At 37.9% G+C, this 22,002-nt stretch overlaps 1 protein-coding gene across 1 annotated transcript in view; it reads right to left on the bottom strand.

Moving 5' to 3' along the window:
• Nucleotides 1-22,002, bottom strand: part of ZNF385B (zinc finger protein 385B) — a 171,053-nt gene that overhangs the window by 128,738 nt on the left and 20,313 nt on the right. The window contains exon 2 of the mRNA XM_075511768.1: nucleotides 9,892-10,194. Within this exon, the coding sequence (XP_075367883.1) occupies nucleotides 9,892-10,192 (301 nt within the window). The 5' untranslated portion in view covers nucleotides 10,193-10,194. The remainder of the gene's footprint in view (nucleotides 1-9,891; nucleotides 10,195-22,002) is intronic.

Here is a 22,002-nt window from a genome sequence, read left to right as displayed (position 1 = left end):
AAATGGTGTGTGCTCCTGATGCAGTCTGCTTAGCCAAGCTTTACATGTACTGGCAGTAAATGGAAATTCTCGAATCTTCTGTCAAACAAATACACACTTATCTATAACTTCAGAGCTGAAAGCTATAAAACAGCTGCCTCATAAATATATTTAGCAGGAAAACGCATGAGCTGTCCTAGTTCCTCATAAAAAAAAGCCACAGCAGTCTTTACATAGTAAGCATAGACATTTCTATAGCAAGCAAGAAAAACATTTTAATAAATATTTTTCAGCATCTTCCCTTCTTTTATTAAAAAAATTACTATCAGCAAACACAAATATAATCATAGGAGGTCTCACCACAAACTAAACATACTAGCAGAACAGCAATGCTTAATAAGTAACTCAGTGGAACTAATTTTTTGTGTTCTGCTATAGGTGAAATTCTCAATTAAAAAAACTTTTTTTTTTTTTTAACACAGAGGTACAAAGTCTATTTACTTTACGATAATGCTTCTTTTGAGCTTAAAGATTTACTACTAGAACTTCACAGGCTACCTTTAGCACACTATCTGTTCCCTTAAATAAAACTTACTGCACTAAATCTCAAATTTAACTGGTTAGGGAGAAGCGACAGTAATTTTATACCCTTCTCAAAGCAAGCTGTCAGTGCAAATGAATTACTGGAAGCTATCCTGGGCATGACAGGTCGTAACTTTTAATATTAACAATGACAGACATACGCAAGATGTCAAATCCAGTATACAATTTATTTCATTCTTTACTTTCTTAGTTTATCTGGAGAATCCAACAGCTCTTGTGTTTTACGTATCATTATAACTATAATTTGAGATTTAACAAGCCAGAAAGCAAGCTCTGGTAAGAGGTATTTAGTCACACTGCTAATTAGCGTCTTTCTATAACAATACTACAGCATCACTGACATGTTCCAAAAACATTTAAAATGCATAGGAAGTCACCTACTGGAAAGATGCCCTCTGCAAACAGCAAGCAAGGAAAGGGAGCTTGCCACATTTTTAGAGTTACTTTTAATACTGAAATAAGAAGAGAAGAAAAATATGCATTACATGCCTTGACATTTTTCTTATCCTTTCCACTGGAACAACTAAAACACATATGACATGCACACAGAAATAATGCGAAACATGTAAGCATCCACTCTTAATATCATACCACAAAGCAATTCAATGAAGTTTAATAATAAAAATCATGCTCACCTCTACTGGGAAGTCCACTCCACATTATGGCAAGACTATTTAAGCAGCTTAAACAGCAACCAAGTTACATAAACAAAACTTCCAGTATGTGACCGATGTGATCTACGGTGCTACAGAGACTTGACTCCAGCCCTGATCATCTGTGTGACAGTACACTGTTACACCAGTGCAGCCTCAAACCTTCCCAGATGCCGGCTTATTGCATTGCTCATTGAAAATCCTTCACACGCTGGCAACATTTTAGAGAAGGACAAGCACACTCTGAGTCATTTGTAAAGAAAGCAAAGCAATTTCAGTTCTGTATCTTCATGCGTACCGCAACACAGAGCACTGTCAAAGTAGAAGTCTGAGGTGAATTTATGCTGAGAAACAGGCAACCCAAGCCTTCATTATCAATGCATGGAATCAGCTACAGTGATCAAATTCAAACAAACCATTAAAAAAAAAAAGGATATGATTATGAAAGGCTCTACAGATTCAGCTCCAAACCACACAGAACGAAGAATCATCTATCTAGACTGTGTAAATGTTAAAAATAGCTCTGTCTTTTCTACAATGAACACGAGACAGGGGAGAATCAGTAGCCTGTATTGTGATGAGGTTCGTTACTAGAAAAAAAATCCAGCAATAAAAATTAATGATTCCTTACAGCTTTTTTAAATAAGATTAATTTACAATTATGCAAATGAACAAATAAGTACTTTTTAACCACATAACAGACAAAGTCTATTATATATAAACACATAGGATATCTATTAAAGAGAAGCATAAATATTCGGATGAAAAATGTTAGAATACTGACCCAGCAGAGATCTGTACAGTCCAGCAGATTAAGTATTTGAACAAACAAACAAAAAAAGAATCAACAACTAAAAGCATGACATTACATGACCAATGCCTTTGCCTTTCAAAAACAACAATAATTTTTAATTACTTACTATGAAAACCCTCCATGGCTTAATAAATTCATGCTCTTCCTACTCCCACACAGACTTCCCACTGTGTAAATCTTTTTGTCTTTTCAGGTACTTCATACATTTTCTTTCCCAAAAAAGGTAAGCGGGCATGTGTTGCTGTGCATACTCACACCCACAGAGATATACAGTATAATAAGAATCAGATGTAATCACGACTAGGTTTGCGAAGAAATAGAAGGACATCGGAGTTTTTATTATAATACCTGTACAGTTATCCAAATATACTACTGTGTCATGAGACAACTATGAGAGAAATTTTGGCAGGATCTGATCACAGATAAGGATACTTACTGTACAGAGAGAGTATCTGATTTACTTTTGCAAGATAAAAGTAAGAAATAAATCTGACTTTGTTTTATTTTTCCAGTCATTTTAATACAGAAATCACTGTTGGAAACACGTACTGAATAAAAACGATGACTCTGCATTTATAGACCCCTTTTCATCTCAGCTGTCTACACCTGTAAACTGTGGACTCATCCTTCAAAGAAATGATGAAGAAATCCTTGCAGCAACAACAACTCAACTGATTTCAGTAGCTCTCCAGGCCATTGCCCAGGCTGTTTAAGTGACAAGGGAGACAACCTGAGCAGAAGTTGTGTCATCACCACTTCTCAGCTTGAAATCATGGCTGGTAAGCAGCTGTATTTTTGGTCCTAGACTCTAGAACACCTGATTATCTGATGTCTTAAATGCTGGTTCTTTACCACAGCGTAACTGCCCCTGAAGACAGGTTAAACTCTCCAAGAAGGAATTTTGCAGAGAATTTTGATATGAGAATATATTTATGCAAACTAGTGGCAAAGAGTGCCAACTGTGGTAGCCAATTTTATTTTGAAACTCTTCCCCACTCCACCCAAAGCACCACCCCCTATAAACCGCTTTTTTCCATACTAGCCACATATTCCGTTTGCTTATAAATGTCATTCACATGCTCCCCACCTCCAAGAGAATGAAGTGGAAGCTACAAATGAATAATTGCTCTGATAACCTTTACCAACTTCAAAAAAGGTCATGTTTTCTTTTTTTCATTAGGGAATTTTTGAATGTTTTGCTCTAATGCAATTTGACAATTACTTAAAAACAACCAACCTCAATGAAACAATAATTTTCCTTTTTTTTCTTGAAGACTACAAGTAAGTACACATATCATCTACTTATTATTTTTATGAAGTTTACCAGTACTTTCACAGTGCAGCTACTCAAATGCAGAACAAAGTATTATAGACACAGTATGTAGCTATTAGCAAGCAAGAAACCATCTTTAATGTCAGCTCTGTCCCTTGATATTAACTCTCATCATCAACATTTTGTAAGGAGTATCAAGTGCACCAAAACAATATACAAAACCCCTTAATTTCAGCAGCTAATCATTACTGCTGTGAAAGAAAAATAGCAATCACTTATCATAAATACATTTCATATTGTAGGAAAAATGTTAACTTATGTAACATTACATATTTCTTAAGTTGTGGAAGATACTCAAGTGATAGAAAGAATGTGGAACCATCTACCAAATGCAATCTTGTTCAAAAGACCACTGAATAAGAAAAGAAGTCAACATACCCTGTAGTGAGAAGTGAAATACTAGCACTTTCTCAACAGCTCACTAATCTAAGTTGCATTATAGGAACATAACTTTCATTATTATTATTATATTGGAGAAAGGGAATAGTTTTGCTTTTTAGCAAAATAATCTAATCTTTTCCAAATAGAGTAGCAAAATAGGATAGCAAAATGGGGAACAACCTCCCTTTCACACGGGGGGCAGAGGCAGAAAGCCCTGAGGCATCGCTCCACTTTGTGCCCCCACAGCAGCAGCTTTTTTCAAACTGCTTTCCAAATGGTTGGGCTGTAGGCAGCAGATGTGGAAGGCAGAACAAGCGCTGACCTTCTACAAGTCTAAAAAAGGTTTTGGCATAACACAAGAAAGAGTAAGCTCACAGTGCTTTCTACTATCCCCCTCCTCTTCTTTACAGTCTTATACACCAATTCTATAGCTACGCATGCATGCATTTAGTAGGACTCAGCTCACAAACTTTTTCAAGATACTTTTGGTTGCTGCTTAGCATTCCTCTGTGTACTTGGTAGAATAATTCATAAGATCTTCTGTAATAAAAGTAAGATTATCCTTGTTCTTTTTTTAGAAAAATGAAAGACAAACATTGATAAGGAATTTGAGGACCTAGATCAAGAGGCTTAAAGTAAGCAACCATTAAGTTGGCACAAAGCAGTCTTAGATGGCAACTAAGCTACCTGTCAGAAAGCTAGTCTTGGCCCAGCTGAGGATTGAAACCTACATATAAATACCTCCATTTGGGATCAGATTCTTCTGACAATTAAAAACCAAGGAAAAACTCCACTGAAATCCGAGTAATGCGCTGCAGCTTTATTCTGTTGTAACAGACCATTGTTTAATCCTGCACTGACCTAGTCACCTGGCAAGGTAATTTATTTACAGTTTCATTTAAAAAAAAAAAAAAGGTCTTCCTCGTATGCACCAGGCCAAAGGTGGGCATGTGGATTTAAGGCTAGCTGGAATATTTTCAGAATAATTTATCAATGTCTACCATAGTCAGTTTACTTTTCAGAGAAAGAAAAAGTCAAATACTTAGAAAATTAAATATCTAAGTTACATTAATAATTAAGAAGGTCGTTTTCATTTGACATTGCTGAAGACACTATTCACACATCCTAACTCTAGACATTTGGCAAACTAATGTGCAAGTTAGCTATATAGTACATGGATCCTTTGAAGGATAACTCTGAGCACTTTAATTGTAAGCCTCCCTGTCTCCATTAACTTGAAAGGATGCCTAGACTTCCAACTTAACATGGCATCACACGAGGAGTCAAAGCAGTGCTAATCTCTATTGTGAAAAGTGAAGAAAATCTGCCTTCTCCATACTCCCTTGTCCTCCTCCATGTCCAAGATTGCTGTTTTACCTTCTCCCTTGCACTAGCATTACCAGGCCCTTTTTGTGACCTGATTTAAGTCATGAGCATAACAGAAGTCTGGTCATTTATGTATTTATTTTGCTAGTTTAACAAAGCCCTGGCTGTCATTGCTGTGAGCCAGATCACACACCTGCATGTTGATAATCTCTCAGGAAATCATCCTGCAATTATTTCCTCAGTATCACAGGGGAACACATTAACTTGTAGGACTGTTCGCTACAAACAGTCACAGCATAGGGGCCCACAGCATTTCCAAAACCATCCTGCAAGGTCAGAGATTTCAAGAGCAAAAAGGCAGAGTTGCTACCAGAATACACTGCCAGAGGACTGATGTCCCAATCTCACTTCCAGCCAAACCTACAGAAAGATCTTCAAACAGGCATTGATGAGTAGCATCCGGACCCTAAAGCACATCTGCTGTTTAAAACAGCCTAGGACCCAGGAAAAAGTGATTCTGCTTTGCCTACTTCTAGAATTTGGGCACTTTCTGTAACAAAAATGAAACTACCCTACCCATTTCCAGGGACCTGTAAAATTTGGACTTTGCTAAGTATTTCCAGTACACTCACTCTTAAAACTACACCAACCGTTCCCATGTTAGCGTGGGGGCAAAGGAGAGAGAATCAGGAGATTCACCCTGAGATACCCCCCCCCCAGGGAACAGGTAACGAGACTTCGTGGAGCAAAATTGGTGTCATCTCCAAACGAGAACTGGGAAGAATATAACGAAGTCATCCACACAAGTGACCGCAGCCTATATTAACAAACAACTGGCTGTTATCCCTACAGATAGCTTGCTTAATTAAAAAAAGCGTAAGAAAATACCAGTAGCAGAACAAGCCAACACCCCCCGCCCCCGCCGTGGCTCGGCTGCTCAATGGCCCGGGCTGCAGCACCACCTGGTGGAAGCCTTGCCGTCCCGCAGCCCCCTGCCCGTCCGCCCGCGAAGTGCTGGGCCCCCCTTCATTTCCTAAACAAGCAACTCTTCAGCGATCTGTCAGCACGTAAGGAGGCGAGCCTCCTTAGATTAGCCAAGTTCGTACCATACTCTCAAGACTGGTTACCCCCCTTTGAGGAGCAGATACCTTAGCCCTTGTTTTCGGGGTGGCAGGTGGGATTTCGGGTAGCCCGAGGAGCTGTGACCCGACCCACGGCTATCGCCGCTGCGGGCTCCAGCGAGACATGCTGCTGAAAAGCTTTTAACGGGCCCACTCCAAAATACGTTTCCCCAAGGCTGCAAGAAACTACCTTTTCTTTTCCTGCTTACAGGAAATAACTGAAATAATTTCCAATTCAAGGTGCAGAGGCGAATACATACTTTCTTATTTTCCCGAAACTTCATTTATTTCCTTCTGGCAGAAGCCTGGCTGTACATCAGATGTGCCTGGCACAAGGGCAGGGATGGCCCTTGGGAATGGTATTGCTGAGAAACTTCGGCCTGAGCTGCAGTAAGACAGGATGGGTACAGATGGTAATGAACAATCACTAACATAAGCAATAGTGAAGGCTCTAACATCGCGTGCAATATACTTTTCCAGTAGAATACTGTCTTCTTCATACGCATGATTTTTAACAGCAATCTAAAGAAAATGAGGTGTTCAATGAGTGGATCAAATCACCAAAGACTTCTAATTTAGTCAATTAATTTCTTGATCTGGTCAATATAAATTAAAGCAGCTGTAAACTTTATTTTATATGCAATTTTACTTGCTGTGAAGTAACTAAAATTGCAGGTACAGGTACAATAGCAAAATAGCTTCTAGATTTCAGTAATGGGGTGGAGAAGGCAAAATAAACAACAGCCTGTAGAAACAGAGTAGGCTTTTTAGAAAAAAATGTTGCTAAATACCTTTTGAAATTCTATGACAATCATACCCGTACTCTAAATATAAAGAAGTAACTTTAAAGTTATCTCTAAAAAGATATTTAGACTTTAAATATATAAAACCCCTTCATCTATAACAATGTATATTATTATTGCCAAGATGTGGAATTCCGCAATTATCAAATCTTAGTAAACTTTTCAATAGTGGTACAACAAGGACTATTGCCTATTACTGAAAGTTACGAGCAACAAATTGAGGTTATAGTTGTAAAACACAGTGGAAGTCAACACTTAAAAGGATGCTTTATAACAACTTGAGGCCACCTGCCACAGAGAGGAACTCAGAAGAGGATGAATATGAAAATATGTCTCATGACTCCTTTGTGTTCATCCCATTTGGAAGAAAGTCCAACAGCCAAGGAGGCTGGAGGCAACGATAGTGCACAGATCAGTTCTGTCACACAGGAGCAAGACAGTTCTGACAGGTCTGTAATCCTGGTTTCTGTGCTGTCAATGAATATTTGGTAATTTATATTTTATAGTCACCTTATTTTCCAACAGGAATATTATTAATTTCACATTCATCTTATGAAGAGAGGAAAACTCCAACCACAGATTAGCAGGAACCTTTGCAGAAAGCTTCCTGAGGTGTGCTGAACTGTTCACAACCTGGTTCATTAGAAGGGGATGTAGTTATAACAATGAAGTATGAGAGGGGCTCTTTGCTTCCTTCGCACGTCGAATAAAGTCTGTTCACTGGTGAGGTGAGATGAATATGATCAGTCTCTTACCATCTGCACAACTAATTCTGTTTACAATGTTAGCCAAAGAAATGGGAAAGGCACATTCCCATTACAAGGGGTAATAACACTCAAGAGGACGTGGATTAAAAACTGAGCCTGGAGAATGTCAATTTATAAGAAAATTAATTTCTACTTATTTTTAGAAAGTGTTCTTCGAGAATTACATTTCAGTAAATCTTGTTCTCCTACTGGCTCTTAAAGCAGTATATTAAATTGTCTATGCAATAATAATAATAAACTGCCTATGCAAGGCATTTCTTTCTTTCAAATGCTATGAAACGAACAGCCTTCAGCTATGAAAACAGAATGCCTATTTCAACATGCACTGGATAGACCAGCATAACTAGTAAATAACTAGGATATAGTCTAACATAGAGATCAGTGAACAAAGCACAAAGAAACATGAATTTTAACTCCTAAGCTATACAGTAACCCCAAAGCATGGGTTCCAGGAAACGTAAAATAGCCTCAGCATCAGGGCATTCTTTGAGCAATGGTGCCAGAGCATCAGCTGCGATCTCAGGAATGATTGCAAAGACATCAGGTGCAGGGGTCCAGCTAACAAAAAGCAATAGAAAACATGCAGTGCAAACATTTCAAATGTTTTCTATCACCACACAGAGGAACTGAAATTAAATTAGAATGTCTCATAGATATTAGGTTATTTTAAGAATGCACACAATTAAGTAATTTAGGTGTTACTCAATAGGAATTTAATCTTTTGGACCACTGGTCTTACCAAAGTGATGCCCTTACACTAGTTGGTTCTAAACCAAACAAAACAATATCACAGACTTCAAGAAAAGTCAAATTCAGTTAACAAGAATCAAAATTAGAAAAAAAAGCTTAACCCTTTAATGCAGTTTGACTGTTTCTATACAAAACCAAAAAACCCAAAGCAAATCCCCTCATGTGGCTAATAAAAAAATTCTTTAATAAAATTAATAAAACTTTTTTCATGAAGATTTGAGATCTGTTACTTCATCAATACCATGTGATAATAAGCAGCAACTTTTGCTTCTTCTAGACAATAATTCCTTAAACCTGCAGCATTTTATCTCAGAACCAGAAAGGATGACTTGCTATACTTGCTTGAGATGTTGATCTTAAAAAGTATTCTTTACTTTGGCCCTTTTGGATGCTACAGAATGTCAGCTCCCCCAGATTTTCTTTAAAATAATAAATGGAAAGGAAGACAAAGTATCTATTTCAACTATCAGTAAGAAAAGCATCCTTAAACTGCTCTAACAAATTTTCTTCAATGCTGTTGGAACATCATAGAAAAAGGATAATCCTGCAGCAAAATCCTTAAACTATGAACATGAAAGCAAGAGCCCATACGGCATACCAGGACCCTTTAAAAAAAGGAAAGAAGAGTCACAACATCCTTGCTCTTACAACCATACAAGATTGAATCATTTGTTCCATGTGTTTACTTTCTTATATGCATAGAGAAGTAAGGAAATACTACATTTTTCTCAGAATAGCTATCATTTGGGCCTAACACTGAAATAAAAAAAAAACCACAACAAAAAAGCACATTATGTGCTTTGCACCTTTACATTATGCACGTTAAATGCATTTTGCCCAAGCATTTGGGACCTTCGTTTTGCCCAGTAAGTAAAAAGTATTATTTCAAATTACTTCTCACTTGAATGAGAGTAATTAAAACCCAGATCACTGAAAGCAGAAACAATGAAAGGGCCAGGCCTGTAAGTTCCAGCTCTCCTCATCCTCTTCCCACCACTACATTTCTTTGAAAAGTTTCTCCTGTACCCATAGCATCCTTCCAGAACTTTGTTTTGGGAACAAAAGCAGATGACTAAATACATGACTATTTGAACCCACAACAGCTATTTTTAAATAGACCATATCTCAACTACACAAGGCCCAACACAGCCATTAATCATGCATTAATGCAATATTGCCTTAATATAAGTTGGTTTCACAGGAAGAGAAATACACCAGTAATTCTGAACATGGCAAAATATTATTAACTACTAGTATTAAACTATATTAAGTTTAATGGTTATGTTGGGTGGGGAAGGTAGAGCTTAAAAACCTCCTCAGATCTCCCGTCCAAAATCTAACATCTCACACTAATCATGTACCTGTGCTTGTACTTGCAAACCAAGTGCCAGGAGCTGTACTTGTAGGGAGTTTTCCATTATTTAGCTGCTTCACTCTTTTCAAGTGAGACTTCCCATTGTAATGAACTTGAGCTTGTGCTGCAGAGTTCAGCTGTATATTGCACACTTCGCAGAAGGAAAACAGTATCTTCTTTTTTTCTTTGCTTAATTGATAGTCCTGTCTGTCATTCCTCAGTCCTTTTTCTTCAAAGCCCTGTAGAACAGCTGGTTGATTCATAATCCCATCTTCAAAGATGTGGTCAGGACTTAATGGACGCTTCATACCTACAAAGCAAACAGACAAAATTGTTACTAGAAGCCAACTAATAATGCTTACTTCTAAATTAGCATTTTCTTTTTTAAAATGCTATACAACATGAACCAAAGACCAGTTCCAACAAATAAGGTTCCAAATTGCAGAGGCGTCCCTTAATGAATACATGCATTTGTGACACACTGCAGAGCTCAGAAATAAGTTGGCAATATATCACAGTCTGCACATAACGACAACTCACAACAACTCATTATTTTATTCTGCAAGCTCTCTATTCTAAAGCAGGTTTATTATTGCATCTCTAGCAGAGGTTAAGATTATTTTCAAATACATTTCCTCTGCCTCACTAAACACTGGTTCCAGAGCTTTTCACTTTCCAATGCCCATAGCAGTACCCACTGCCCCAAACACAATTATTCAACAAAAAGGATGCTGACAGGAGATGTTACTGAAACACTGGAAGACAGTAGACTGTTCAAGTGAGACTAATGAATACTTTCCACTTTTATATACACCCAAATCTTCAGCCTTCAAACAAGTATTAAGATACTGTCTATAGTAGTCCGTCAATACCTTCACAATTAAAACTACTGTACAGAGACATGCCAGCTAGAAGTTAGTCTTGTGAGAGCTACACAAATAGACAGTAAATGACAGTCCCTGGACAGCAATCCAAGAGCCTGAAATATGCACTTGTCCCTAGAGAATAAAAATCTCATCATGATAAATGAACCAAGCTGCACAAAGAACAGTTTTATGTATCTGGGGGGGAAGTGTGTATTCTATTTAAGGTAAACCAGTAGAGAAGAAAGGGGGAGGGCTCTTTATAAGGGGGAGAAGGGTCTAGGGCAACTCAAATAGAAAATATTTCCATTTTCTTGGCTAAACAACTTGCTGTTTATCCTTTTTTCTTTCCCACCACCACCCAAGTATTCTGGACTAGCCAAAGGCTGGCTCAGGGAGTTCTGCAGAACAGCTCTTTCCAGGCCAGAGGGTACCTATATTCAGCTTTCAGAAGCAAAGAGGCTTCAAATGCAAGGTCCTTTTTTCAGCCCAGGAACCAGAGCAGCACAGATCTTTGTGCATACCTACCACTCTGCTAGACAGGAGGAATGAGAGAGACCACACCTCCACGCACTCAAAACACAAAAGCAGTCGTAGCAATCCTCCCCAAAAGCAGTATTCGCAAGCAATACTAGAATACTCCTCTTGTTATCCAGACAAGTATATTACCAGGAGAAAGTCTGTTTGGTTCTTTGGCAGAGGTATGTAAACAGAAACAACTTCAGAAATAGGTTATTTAAAGGGTCATTTATGTGGTGGGATGGAGTATTTCATCACATTCCTAACTCTAGCCCATGCTTAAAATTTTAGTATTTGTACAAATTCCTCCTCAAGCCTGACTCACTGATCAAGTATTCTAAATAAACACAGTTCATAGGCATAGTTATGTATTTGTTACATATAACTGACAGTTCTGCCATCAAATAATGTATTGTTTGTATTTTCTGTTTAAGATATACATCACATCAAATGTTAAAACAAAAAATAATTACTAAAAATAATTGTAGGGTCCAGGTACCTTATTGCTTTTAAAAACAAAATACTAGTGATCCTGAAAACCTAGGCTAGACACTGTCACACTAAATCATTTAAGCATAAGTATCATATTTCAAGGCAAGCAACCAAGATCCTCGACTCAGCTGAGCTTAGATGACATTTTCATCTGAAAATTTAATCTGCTTAGAGCTTTGGTATTTGTTACTTTTCAATGTATTTTTTAAACCATAAATAACTTCCCCTTCTCCCACGTTTTCTGTATATTTTTATTTCAACAGCGCTGTTGTAGTTTTCGTTCCCTGAAGTAAAAGGTTTCGAAACAAAAGTATTTTTATATTACATTGTTTTAGATGCTATAAACTTACAAACATAATTATTTAATAATAAAATAGGTAACAGTTTAACAATCCTGGCTTGTCAGAAATCTCGTAAGCTTGATTGCAGAAAGCAAATAGTAATTACTGAATTATATTTTTAATTGTTTCAATAATCTGTAAGATCTTAATGAAACTCAGTTGGTTTGGATACATTTAAAAGTGGCAGAGGCGAACACCTGCATTAGGAAGCTGCACCAAACAGAAGGCAGACCGATGGAGCAGACAGCTGCTGCTGAGTACCCGTAACAGCACCAGAACCTTTCAGAGGGGGTTTATGTTGGAAAGCACCAGCCTGGTACTGCATTAGCCCATTATCACTGCAGCAAGAGAAACATACACTCCTGGACTGCACATTTTGGTTACTTTCATCCAAAGGAACGAAACCTTTCAGCTGGTAAAAGTCTGAGACTGCTGAAATACAAACCAAAGCAGGGTTAATGGGGAAAAACAGAACACTTGCCTCAAAAGTGCACTCCTGATGTGATCAAAAATGTTTTTAATACGGACACACCCAAAAAGAACAACTGAGCATAGCAAGGACACAAATACCACACCTGCACCCTAAGGCTGCATCCCAGCTGCCAGCCTAGAAAGAAAATTAACATTCAGACAAAAAGAAACCACTGTCCAAATTTCACTTTTGTTTTTACAAACAGAATAGCTTTAAACTCACTTTTACTACAAAGTACTGTCTTAGTGGCATTAATACAGGACAAATGAAACCTTAAAGCAATCTCTTGCTACTAATTTAAGAAGTAAAAGCCACAACCTGAAATTTTAAAATAACCCTGATTGCCTAAAGTTCTGTATCTAAATTAAAACGTGACCTGATTATAAGCAGCACTGACCTCCCAACAACTGCTGGGAGCAGCAGATGCAAAGCACTTCTGAAAAAATACCTACACTGAGCATCTTAAACCTTGGCTTTAGGAAGGCATGCAGCAGCATACTCTGACCAGTCCAACTCTGCAGAGGACGTGTACTTGCAGCCAGAAACCAAACCACGCTAGCCCTCAGAAGTCTGCCTGCTCCCATGCAGAAGTCCCAGCCCTCATCTTCCTGGTATTTCAGAGACCTGAACATTTGGTATAGCAAATCATCTGTGTTTGAAAAGCCTTGTTCAGTCCCTTTTAAAGTGTTTAAGAAGAAAATGTTGATGGCAAACATCCACCAAGATTTTACAGCATGCACATCTTTCACACAGTAATACAGCTTTTAACATAATTGATCATTTTTTGTGGTGTATGTATTTGTTCAAAAAATAAAAAGGTTATTACATGAAAGGTCCCATTTATCTTTAAAATTCTGTCTCATTCCTTTCTTCTTTAAAGTTATGGTTGGAAAAACACCCCTTTAAAAATACATTCTGAAATGTCCTTGCTCTAGAACATACAGAACAAGTACACTTCTGCATTGAGTCAGTGTAAGTGTCTCAACATGAGTGCAGATGTATTTTGTAAGAGGTAACCTTTCTTTAGAAGGCTGAATGCTTTACACTTAGGAAAGAAACTTGTACATACACATTAAATTGTAATTTTAAAAAAACACAAACCAAAAAACTTGAGCATTCTTCCTATTCTCTACATTTCCTAGTCACTCAAATTTATGCAAGCAAGCATCTGGCAAGTGTCTTTTTCCTTCAAAAAGAGCTTTTCACTGCAGACGGATTTTGAAGAGATCTGGATGGTACTTATTCTCACTCACCAGGAGTCAGATATGAAATGGGGCCATTTCGTTCTTCAGGCTTACACATAGCTCAATAAAATTGTCACGTAACAGAAGCAGCTACTTACGACCACAGTGAACTGAGAGTAAAGAGAAGTTACATGATCATCACATTCTGCAAAATCAAGTAAATCATTTAGAGTAATAGTTACAGGTGGGATTGTGAAGAGTAAGAGTTATAGATGGGATTGTGAAGTATTTAGAAGTAGGTTTAAGACTAAAAACAAGAGTATGAGTTCATTAAAAGGGAGAAAGGATACAAATTATCATATGGGGAAAATACGACAGACCAATCCTGCAAGCTCCCACCTTTGTATAACCTGGATACAGCACAGTATAAGCCAAGTCTCAGCAGCGGCTGATACGTAACAGTATCCACAAATTAAAGTGTCCCATACAGAAAGGACAATTCTGTGAATGACACTGGAGTGACACACACATTACAAAGGTAGTGCTATAGCACTGTAGCGGTATTTATTCAATGACTTGGAGGACTAGACCCAATTAGAAATTGAAAGGTGAGAACGTGAAAACAAGAAAAAAGCAGGAAACAAAAAAAGAGCATTCAAGTATGTTAGAAAACATCCAGCTGAAATGATCCAGAAAAATCTAAGTCCGTATAGGGATTGTATGCCATATTCCTCTTTCATAGGTACTTGAAAGTGTGCTTCTTTCTCTTGCAAAAGTAAGTTCTGCTTCAAACTAGATATACTCATTTTCACTCTGATCAAATTCAAAGAGGAAGCAATGCAAGTATAAGAGCTCTTCAGGTATTAGACATAAGCTGTTACCAGACCAAACAAGTTGTCCCTCCTGTCACGTTTCCTCCCCAGTACACGGAACTGTGATCTATCCGAATAGATTCTGCAAGCAATACTGGAGCAAGAATAAATTAGTGATTTATGACACCACATTAGAATTCTTAGGTGTCATGAGATACCCTGTTAGGATTTCTGAAACCACATCTTCTCAGCCTCTTGCAGCTGGCAAAGAAATCTAAGCATGGACATCCTTTGTACTTGAAGCTCAAGGCAATTAGCCTTTCGATTTAGCTAATTTACTTTTAAACAGAGTTGTGCTTTCAGAGGAGCTACAAAGAAGTATTATATATAGTACACTGCTGTAGGTGAGAATGTGCAAATCTTTACTCAAAGGAAATAAGCTTTGGTTATCCTAATGAATTAGTGATGGTTACATGAAGCATTCTTTTCCTGAGTGCTGGTCTAAACTTTTGCAATGCCCATTCCTAATTAGTTGATACTTCAAACAACCACTGTGCTGGAAATGTAATTAGACTGCCATCCCTCTGTGGATCTGTGCCAGGTAAGCAAAATAGAAAAGATATTTTAACAACTTACATATGAGCAAAGAGAATTTTCTCCTTTAGCCTTTGGAAATAGTCAAATGAATTACCAAAGACACAGGAAGAAATATAAAAATTAACTGGCTTTCTGTATTGTTACATTTCCAAAAAGGTTTGTTCAGACAACTGGGGGTGGGGGGGAAGAGAAAAAGAGAGAGACCCAAGACTGAGCCTTGTGCTATACACCTCTTAAGCACCTCCTATGGGGATAAACTATCTAGGCAGATGGACCAGTGAAGTCTGCATGCATGCCTTAAGAGCTGTGATCTTGCACTGGAGCAAGTATGATTCCATAGTTTCTCTGCCATAAAACACACACACACAAAAAGAAAACAACCAGCTTGAATACCTCCAGAGCATTATTTAAAAGAAAGTCACTAGAGCTGCTTTGGAGAAGTCTTATGACCTTTCTTATATTTTTAGACAGTATTTCCCAAACATAGATAAACTATCGAGAGGCATATGGTTTGCACCATCTGGGCAACAAGTTCTATTGGGATACTGTGGTGAACAGCATATGCATAGTGCCTGGTGTGCAGTATCCTACAGTGTTAAAAAAAGCACTAGAGACTATTTTGAAGCCAACCTTGAAAAATCCCCCATATGTTTAAGGGACCAGTTTCCTTTCAAAAGATGTGTTCCTCTTTCTTTCAGTACAAATCAAAACAGAGAACTGCCATGTTTAATCTTCATCTTGTTCTGAAATTCCTCAAGGAGGCATCATATTCTGCAATGTTTCCACCTGTCAAACTATTTATTACCCACCCATACACATCTGATCAACTCTTCCTTATTTCTTTCATCTCTGCTCACAAACTACATAGAATGTTTTAATTCAAAGTTACAGTAAAAACTGGATGGTTCAGAAAAGTAAATACATTTTTATTCCTTATTACAGATAAAGAATAATCAGTTAATCATGGCACACTGACCAAACCAGGTTAAGTAATTTTTTAGCCTGTATTTTTATGCTGGTTTATCAATGCGAAGAGGAATAGGAAGTCAGCTTGCTATTCCTGTGCATGAAAAGTTTTGAATAGTGTAGTGTGACAAATGGCTGACAGCCTCTTCACTAACACATTTCAGAATATTTAACATTTGAACGAGATTCTCTTTTAACTACAAAAACAGATGGTTGTTTCACAACACAAACATTAGCTGTTCAGTACAAGGTAATTCAGAAAACCGAGAACATTCAAGTAGCTAGTATTTTGCTTTGTTCTACCAGCCTTGAAATTGTCCATGTTAAGGAAACCCAAAATTAGACCTACTGTAGTAGACTGTGAGCTCAGCTAAACTGGAGTAAATAAAATCGCTCTCGACTTAGATTATCACAGACTGCAGTTGCACATGCCCATGTTTGTGGCTAGCTCTAATTATAAGGTTGATCCTTTCCTCTTTAGCCCCTGTACTTACAGATTTCTGGCGTGCTTAACATTAACAAGAATCTATTTACACATCAACTTATTTGCCAAAGAGATATATCCTCACCTGACATAACACATCCAACTGCTGCCAAGAAAGTTAAGCAAGTTTGGAGTCCAGACAGCTATCTTGGATTATGCTTCAGGAGGAACAGATAGTTTTCCAGTGTTATCGTAACATGATTTTGCTTGAGGAACCATTTGACAAGTTCGTGCCTTCTACTTGGGAATCTGGACAAGTTGGTGCCTTCTACTTGGGAATCTGTCTTTCATTCATTACTTACCTTCAGTTAACTTGCACTCTACTTCAAGTATTCTTATCTAATTGCAGAAGAACATGTAGATGCCCAAAGCGTCCAACGCATGGTTGTATATGTCATCTTAGACTTCTGTCCTCCCCTTCCACATGAATAAATCTATCGGAGAGAATAGCCCTGCCAGGAAAACAGCTAGAAAATCAGCTCCCTTAGCTTTCTCCATCAACAGGTCTGTTGTATAAATCCATGCAACATTCCTGAAAACCACGCTGCCACCCCTGGTGTATTATCTGCAACACATTCAGCCAGGTAGCACATAGTCCAGTCTTTGTGTTTTAGCGTCCTCATAAACAAAAAAAAGAGTCCATGACATACCAAACATCACTGATTGTCAGTATTGGGTCATATTTACATCTTATTTCATCCACGAACTCTAGTTTTCTATCAAAGACCTAAGTCCTAAATATTCTGGAAATCTAAAGCAACATCCAGGAAGGAGGAAAAAAACCACAAAAATATAAACAGACTTAAATGAGTCCTTTGTTGGACAAAGCCAGGATTAAAACATCTCACATGCCAAAATGCCAAGCAGTCAGCAAAAAATAATAATAATTTAAAAAAATAGGTGGGATGCTTTTAGAAGGTTAAATATGTGAAAAGTACAAGTCATTTTAACAGCAACTCCTCAAAAAGTAGATTAAAATTTTAAAAAGCTTAATTTTTCCAAGTAGAAATGAACAAAGTGAGTTTTCTTAAGTGTATTCCCAGTTTCGCCCATTTTCACAATCTGCTTCCTTGAGACTAGGGAACTGTCTTATCAATTACTAATTTAATAAAATAAATTGAATTATATTGTCCCTAAGATAATTTTCTAAGACTATTTCCTAAATCTCTAGACTTCTACAGAGTTGCTAGATTGGGTTTTTTACTTGTATCTTTCAAAGTATTGTATCCAAGTATTCTTTTAAACCAAAGGACTCCTCTTGTATTCCTCCATAGAAAAAACACATCTACATTGAATAACATAAAACACTAACTAGATGCGTCTCCACCAGATTTTACAACTCAGAAGAGCTGAAAACAAACTTATAAGAGGAAAACAATGTAGAGGATATAGTTTGAACCTGCCGTCAACAATTAAAGGACCACGAAAAATTAGGGTTCTTTTAAAGAACAAATTATTTCTATATGTTTTCAAACCATCTCTTAAAACATAAGATAACTTAATACCCACTGTAAAGCAAATGGCTTTTAACTAATTGGAGAACTGCTACAAGATGTAAGGTACTTCTAGTGAAGCATCTATTTTAATTATAAAAGAAAGTTTTAGGCATGAACTTGTGTGAATAAAGATCAAAGCCCACTGACATAATGGGAGATTCCCACAGGGTATTTGTACCTAGCTGTTGCTTTATCTTGCTTGAACATAATCACATTTGAGGAGTACATAAAGCTTTGGTCTCAGGAAGCAAAAATCATTTCCTACCTTTCTTAAAAACATCGAGAATTCACCTGAGCATAAAAGGAAGCCACAACAGAAAGCCAGGCAGAGTAGACAGCCTTCTTGTTCATATAGCGTAAGTCTGACAATGCTAGAAGCTGAATATAAGTTGTACTGGAAACCATTAATTCAGGATAAAGCCTGGTAATGCTGCAAAAGAGCTCTTGGACACAAGAGCAAGAACTTTCAGGACTGTGCAAAAAGAATAGCTGGGCATGAACAAAGAACAAGCTACATTCAGAAACAGCATGAGATTGAGACACATCAGCTTGCTTGACAGCACTAAGAATTCTAAGACAAAACCCTGCTCAAAACTGCAAGCATGATCAGTGGCAGTGAACGTCAATCCTAACATGCTCCTAAAAAGATGGTCCCAGATTAGTCATCCATAAGGGACTGTCAACGTCCATGTAAACTATTGATTCTCTTTTGGAACAGAAAAAATATTGAAAGCAATGTTCCCTTATAATACAAAGGTAAAGGGACATAACATATGTTATGTCTTATTAACTACTTAAGATCTATGGTCAAGTTATAAGGGAATTATCCAACTGGTACTGACAGACCATAAGAACAAGCAAGTGGATCACCTAGCTTGAAGTCACCTGCAGGAACAGACCAGGTTAAAATTGGCATTGCCTTGAATGTAACCCTTCATTTCCCATTTTCCTTGTTTAAAGGAACCATGACTAAGCATATTTTGTGCTGATACTGAACTCCGAGAGGCCTCTGGTGGAGTCAAAAATACAGCCACTCCCTAATTCCTCCTGCCCATCCACGGACTTGTACAGACCTCTCCTAAACTTGAGCTGTCAGTCACCTCAAGCTTTAAGCGAATGCTGCCTGAAAAATCCATTCTGAATACCTATCTTATTCCACATTAAAAGACACTCTTCCATTCATAAAGAGTGAGGCAGCCTTTCACTGGTTTTGCTGACATTTCACACCCTTATCCAGAAATAGCACATGCATGTGCTTCCATGCTGCAGATTATCCACCCTGCTCTCCCTTCAATTAAGGGCCTGTTAGAGTGAGTGCGTTCGCTCATATAAATTTGACAGACAAACCCTCCTCATTTATTTGCATTCCAGACAGAGGAACCACACTATTGCATTAATCTAATTTGGGTTTGACAAACTTTTGGACATAACTCTAGCCTTTACATTTTAAGCTGAAAGGTAGTACTTCAATTAAGAATTCATGTGGGGTTTTGTTTAGTTTTCTTCCCTTTTATTATTCATTTGTATAAAATCAGTACACTATTTGCATATCATACTTAAGAAGCAAAAACACCTGAAGAGACTTAGATAGTATATTCCCCCTACCCCAAAACCTTCACACCAAAGAACCACTGGCAATTCCAACAGCACTAAACTGCATAAACATTTTAAGTCCTGTGCTCTCGTAGATATTCTGCACCAAGTATCCTGAAGGTACTGAGCAAAAGAATAGTCAAGTCAGCTATTTGAATCACTAAAGTAGATGCCATTTCATTAAACTGTTGCTTCATACCCATTTCAGCAGATACACAGACCAGCTAAGTGCGAATAAAACATGCTTTAATACAAACCAAAATGGACGTCTTAACTGCAGTATTGCAAATTGCATGACAGATGCACAGATTTCTTCTCTTCAAAGATGTTTATACTTGAAACAACCCAGAGCTTCCTATGGGACCAGCTTTACTAGTCTAAAATACTCTACGTAAAGAACCTGTCACATGAATGACAAGTGACCCTTCCAACCAAAACTAGTCTAAATAGTATTTCTCAAAGCATGTATGTCTGAAAGAGAGGCTTAGTGCATAGATCCAGGGACAGAGAATATGAGGGAAGTGGCCTGTGGGTATCCTCATGGTTCACACTTCTGTCTGTGCGTCCCCCACCTGGGAGAAGGGAAAATGGGAGTAGACGAGGGCCAGGAGATGTGCATTTCCACTCCTGCATCTGCAACAAAACTATGGTATGTTTTTCTGCAAGTCATTTTACACCTTTGTATCCAAATCTTCCCCTCCCTTCACCCATCAACTCAGATTACACCGTCAAAGCAAGGGCACATTTTATAGCATGCATTTGTGCTCATTATTGGCATCAGGTATGATCTGAGGTATCTGAACATCACCTCTGGCACAGTACCTAAGAAACAGAAGAATTATTTTTATCACAAAAGCACCAACGAAGATTAAAGGTCTGCCAAAATAAGGGCTATTCAAGTTCACCATCAAAAGAACAAACTATGGAAGAATCACCTTACACCCACCCATATTACAGAGATGGACCCAAGGCACACAATTCAGCTTTTGCTGATTACTGCATAAAGTGAGCTTCTCGCAGTGTTGACTGCATACCAACTGCTGTGCTAACAAGCAGTGTCTTCCTTCGGACATTTACAAACATCAGAATGCTTATTCATGACAGTCCCACATATCATCTGCCATCCCAGATGGTGACTGGTGGGATGCTGATTTTGTCCTAAGGCAGTTACCACCCACCAAGATAGTATACGCAGGGCTAAACAAAAAGCATGTGCCATCTGCTGTCAAGTTCATAACACTTTTTGAGACCTACTAGGTTACTTTAAGTTTATTTTAGATCAGACAGGTCAGGAGGCTATAGCTCTCGAAACGCCCAGTAAAAGAAGGGTAAGTTGCACTGTAACAGACATGCAGTAAATCAAGAACACATTACAATGTGCTGCTGGGCCCACCTCTAACACCCTGAGAGCAGCAAAGGATTCTCACTGTGATCAGTGGCAAAAGGCACATACAGCCCACGAGCTCAGAGGGAAACACAGGGAACCTGAGACCAAGAAGCAAGATGGCATTCTGCAGAACTTACAGGTTTCTTTGGCCTGAAGAATTTTAGAAAAATTTTTAAAATTTTCTTTCTTGCTGACAGGATGTTTTTTCTGCCTCCTTTCCTTGCATCTCTCTACTGCTATCATTTTGACAGCTGTTCTCCATCTTATGATTTCTTGCCTAGCCCCAGCTCTTTTCCTACCCCCATATCTCCGTAGATTCTTCTCATCCTCTTGCTCATGTGCTGTCATACTATATACACATAGAGGAAAGAAAAGTCAATTAAAAAGCAGAACTAGCGTGACATCTTCTGCCTGCCTCACAAACCACATAAACTTCCTCTTACTCGCTTCATCTGTCATATCCATTTATAGATGATTAACAGAGAATACAGCAATTTCCCCAATCTGGGGCCATTAAGCACTCAAACTACATAAAATAATTCTATACATTCTTCTTAAATCTTCTAATTAAATCTCTTTTTGTACATTGATAGACATCTAAAACAAGCAGAGAAAATAGAAAAACACATCCACCAGTGCATTTTTCCAAACATTTCTAAATCACCAGGTACGTGAAAACCTTTCACTGATGCAGGGAATTAACCCTTGCACAAGTGTAAAGGTTACATCACTATCTTCACAGATGAAAAAGAAGTATTGCTTAAGCTCACCCCTTAGGAAGTAGAATTTCAAAACACAGCCAAATTGCCTTTAAATCATTTACATCAGAAAAAGAGGACACAAAGGAGAGAGAGATCATAAAGGTCTGTACTGCACAGTAACGAGAGAGAGGGGTTGCAAAGGTCTCTGCGG

The sequence above is a fragment of the Mycteria americana genome, chromosome 9 (assembly GCF_035582795.1).
Source record: "Mycteria americana isolate JAX WOST 10 ecotype Jacksonville Zoo and Gardens chromosome 9, USCA_MyAme_1.0, whole genome shotgun sequence".
NCBI classification, from domain to species: Eukaryota; Metazoa; Chordata; class Aves; order Ciconiiformes; family Ciconiidae; genus Mycteria; species Mycteria americana.
This window is presented reverse-complemented; position numbering and strand designations above follow the sequence as displayed.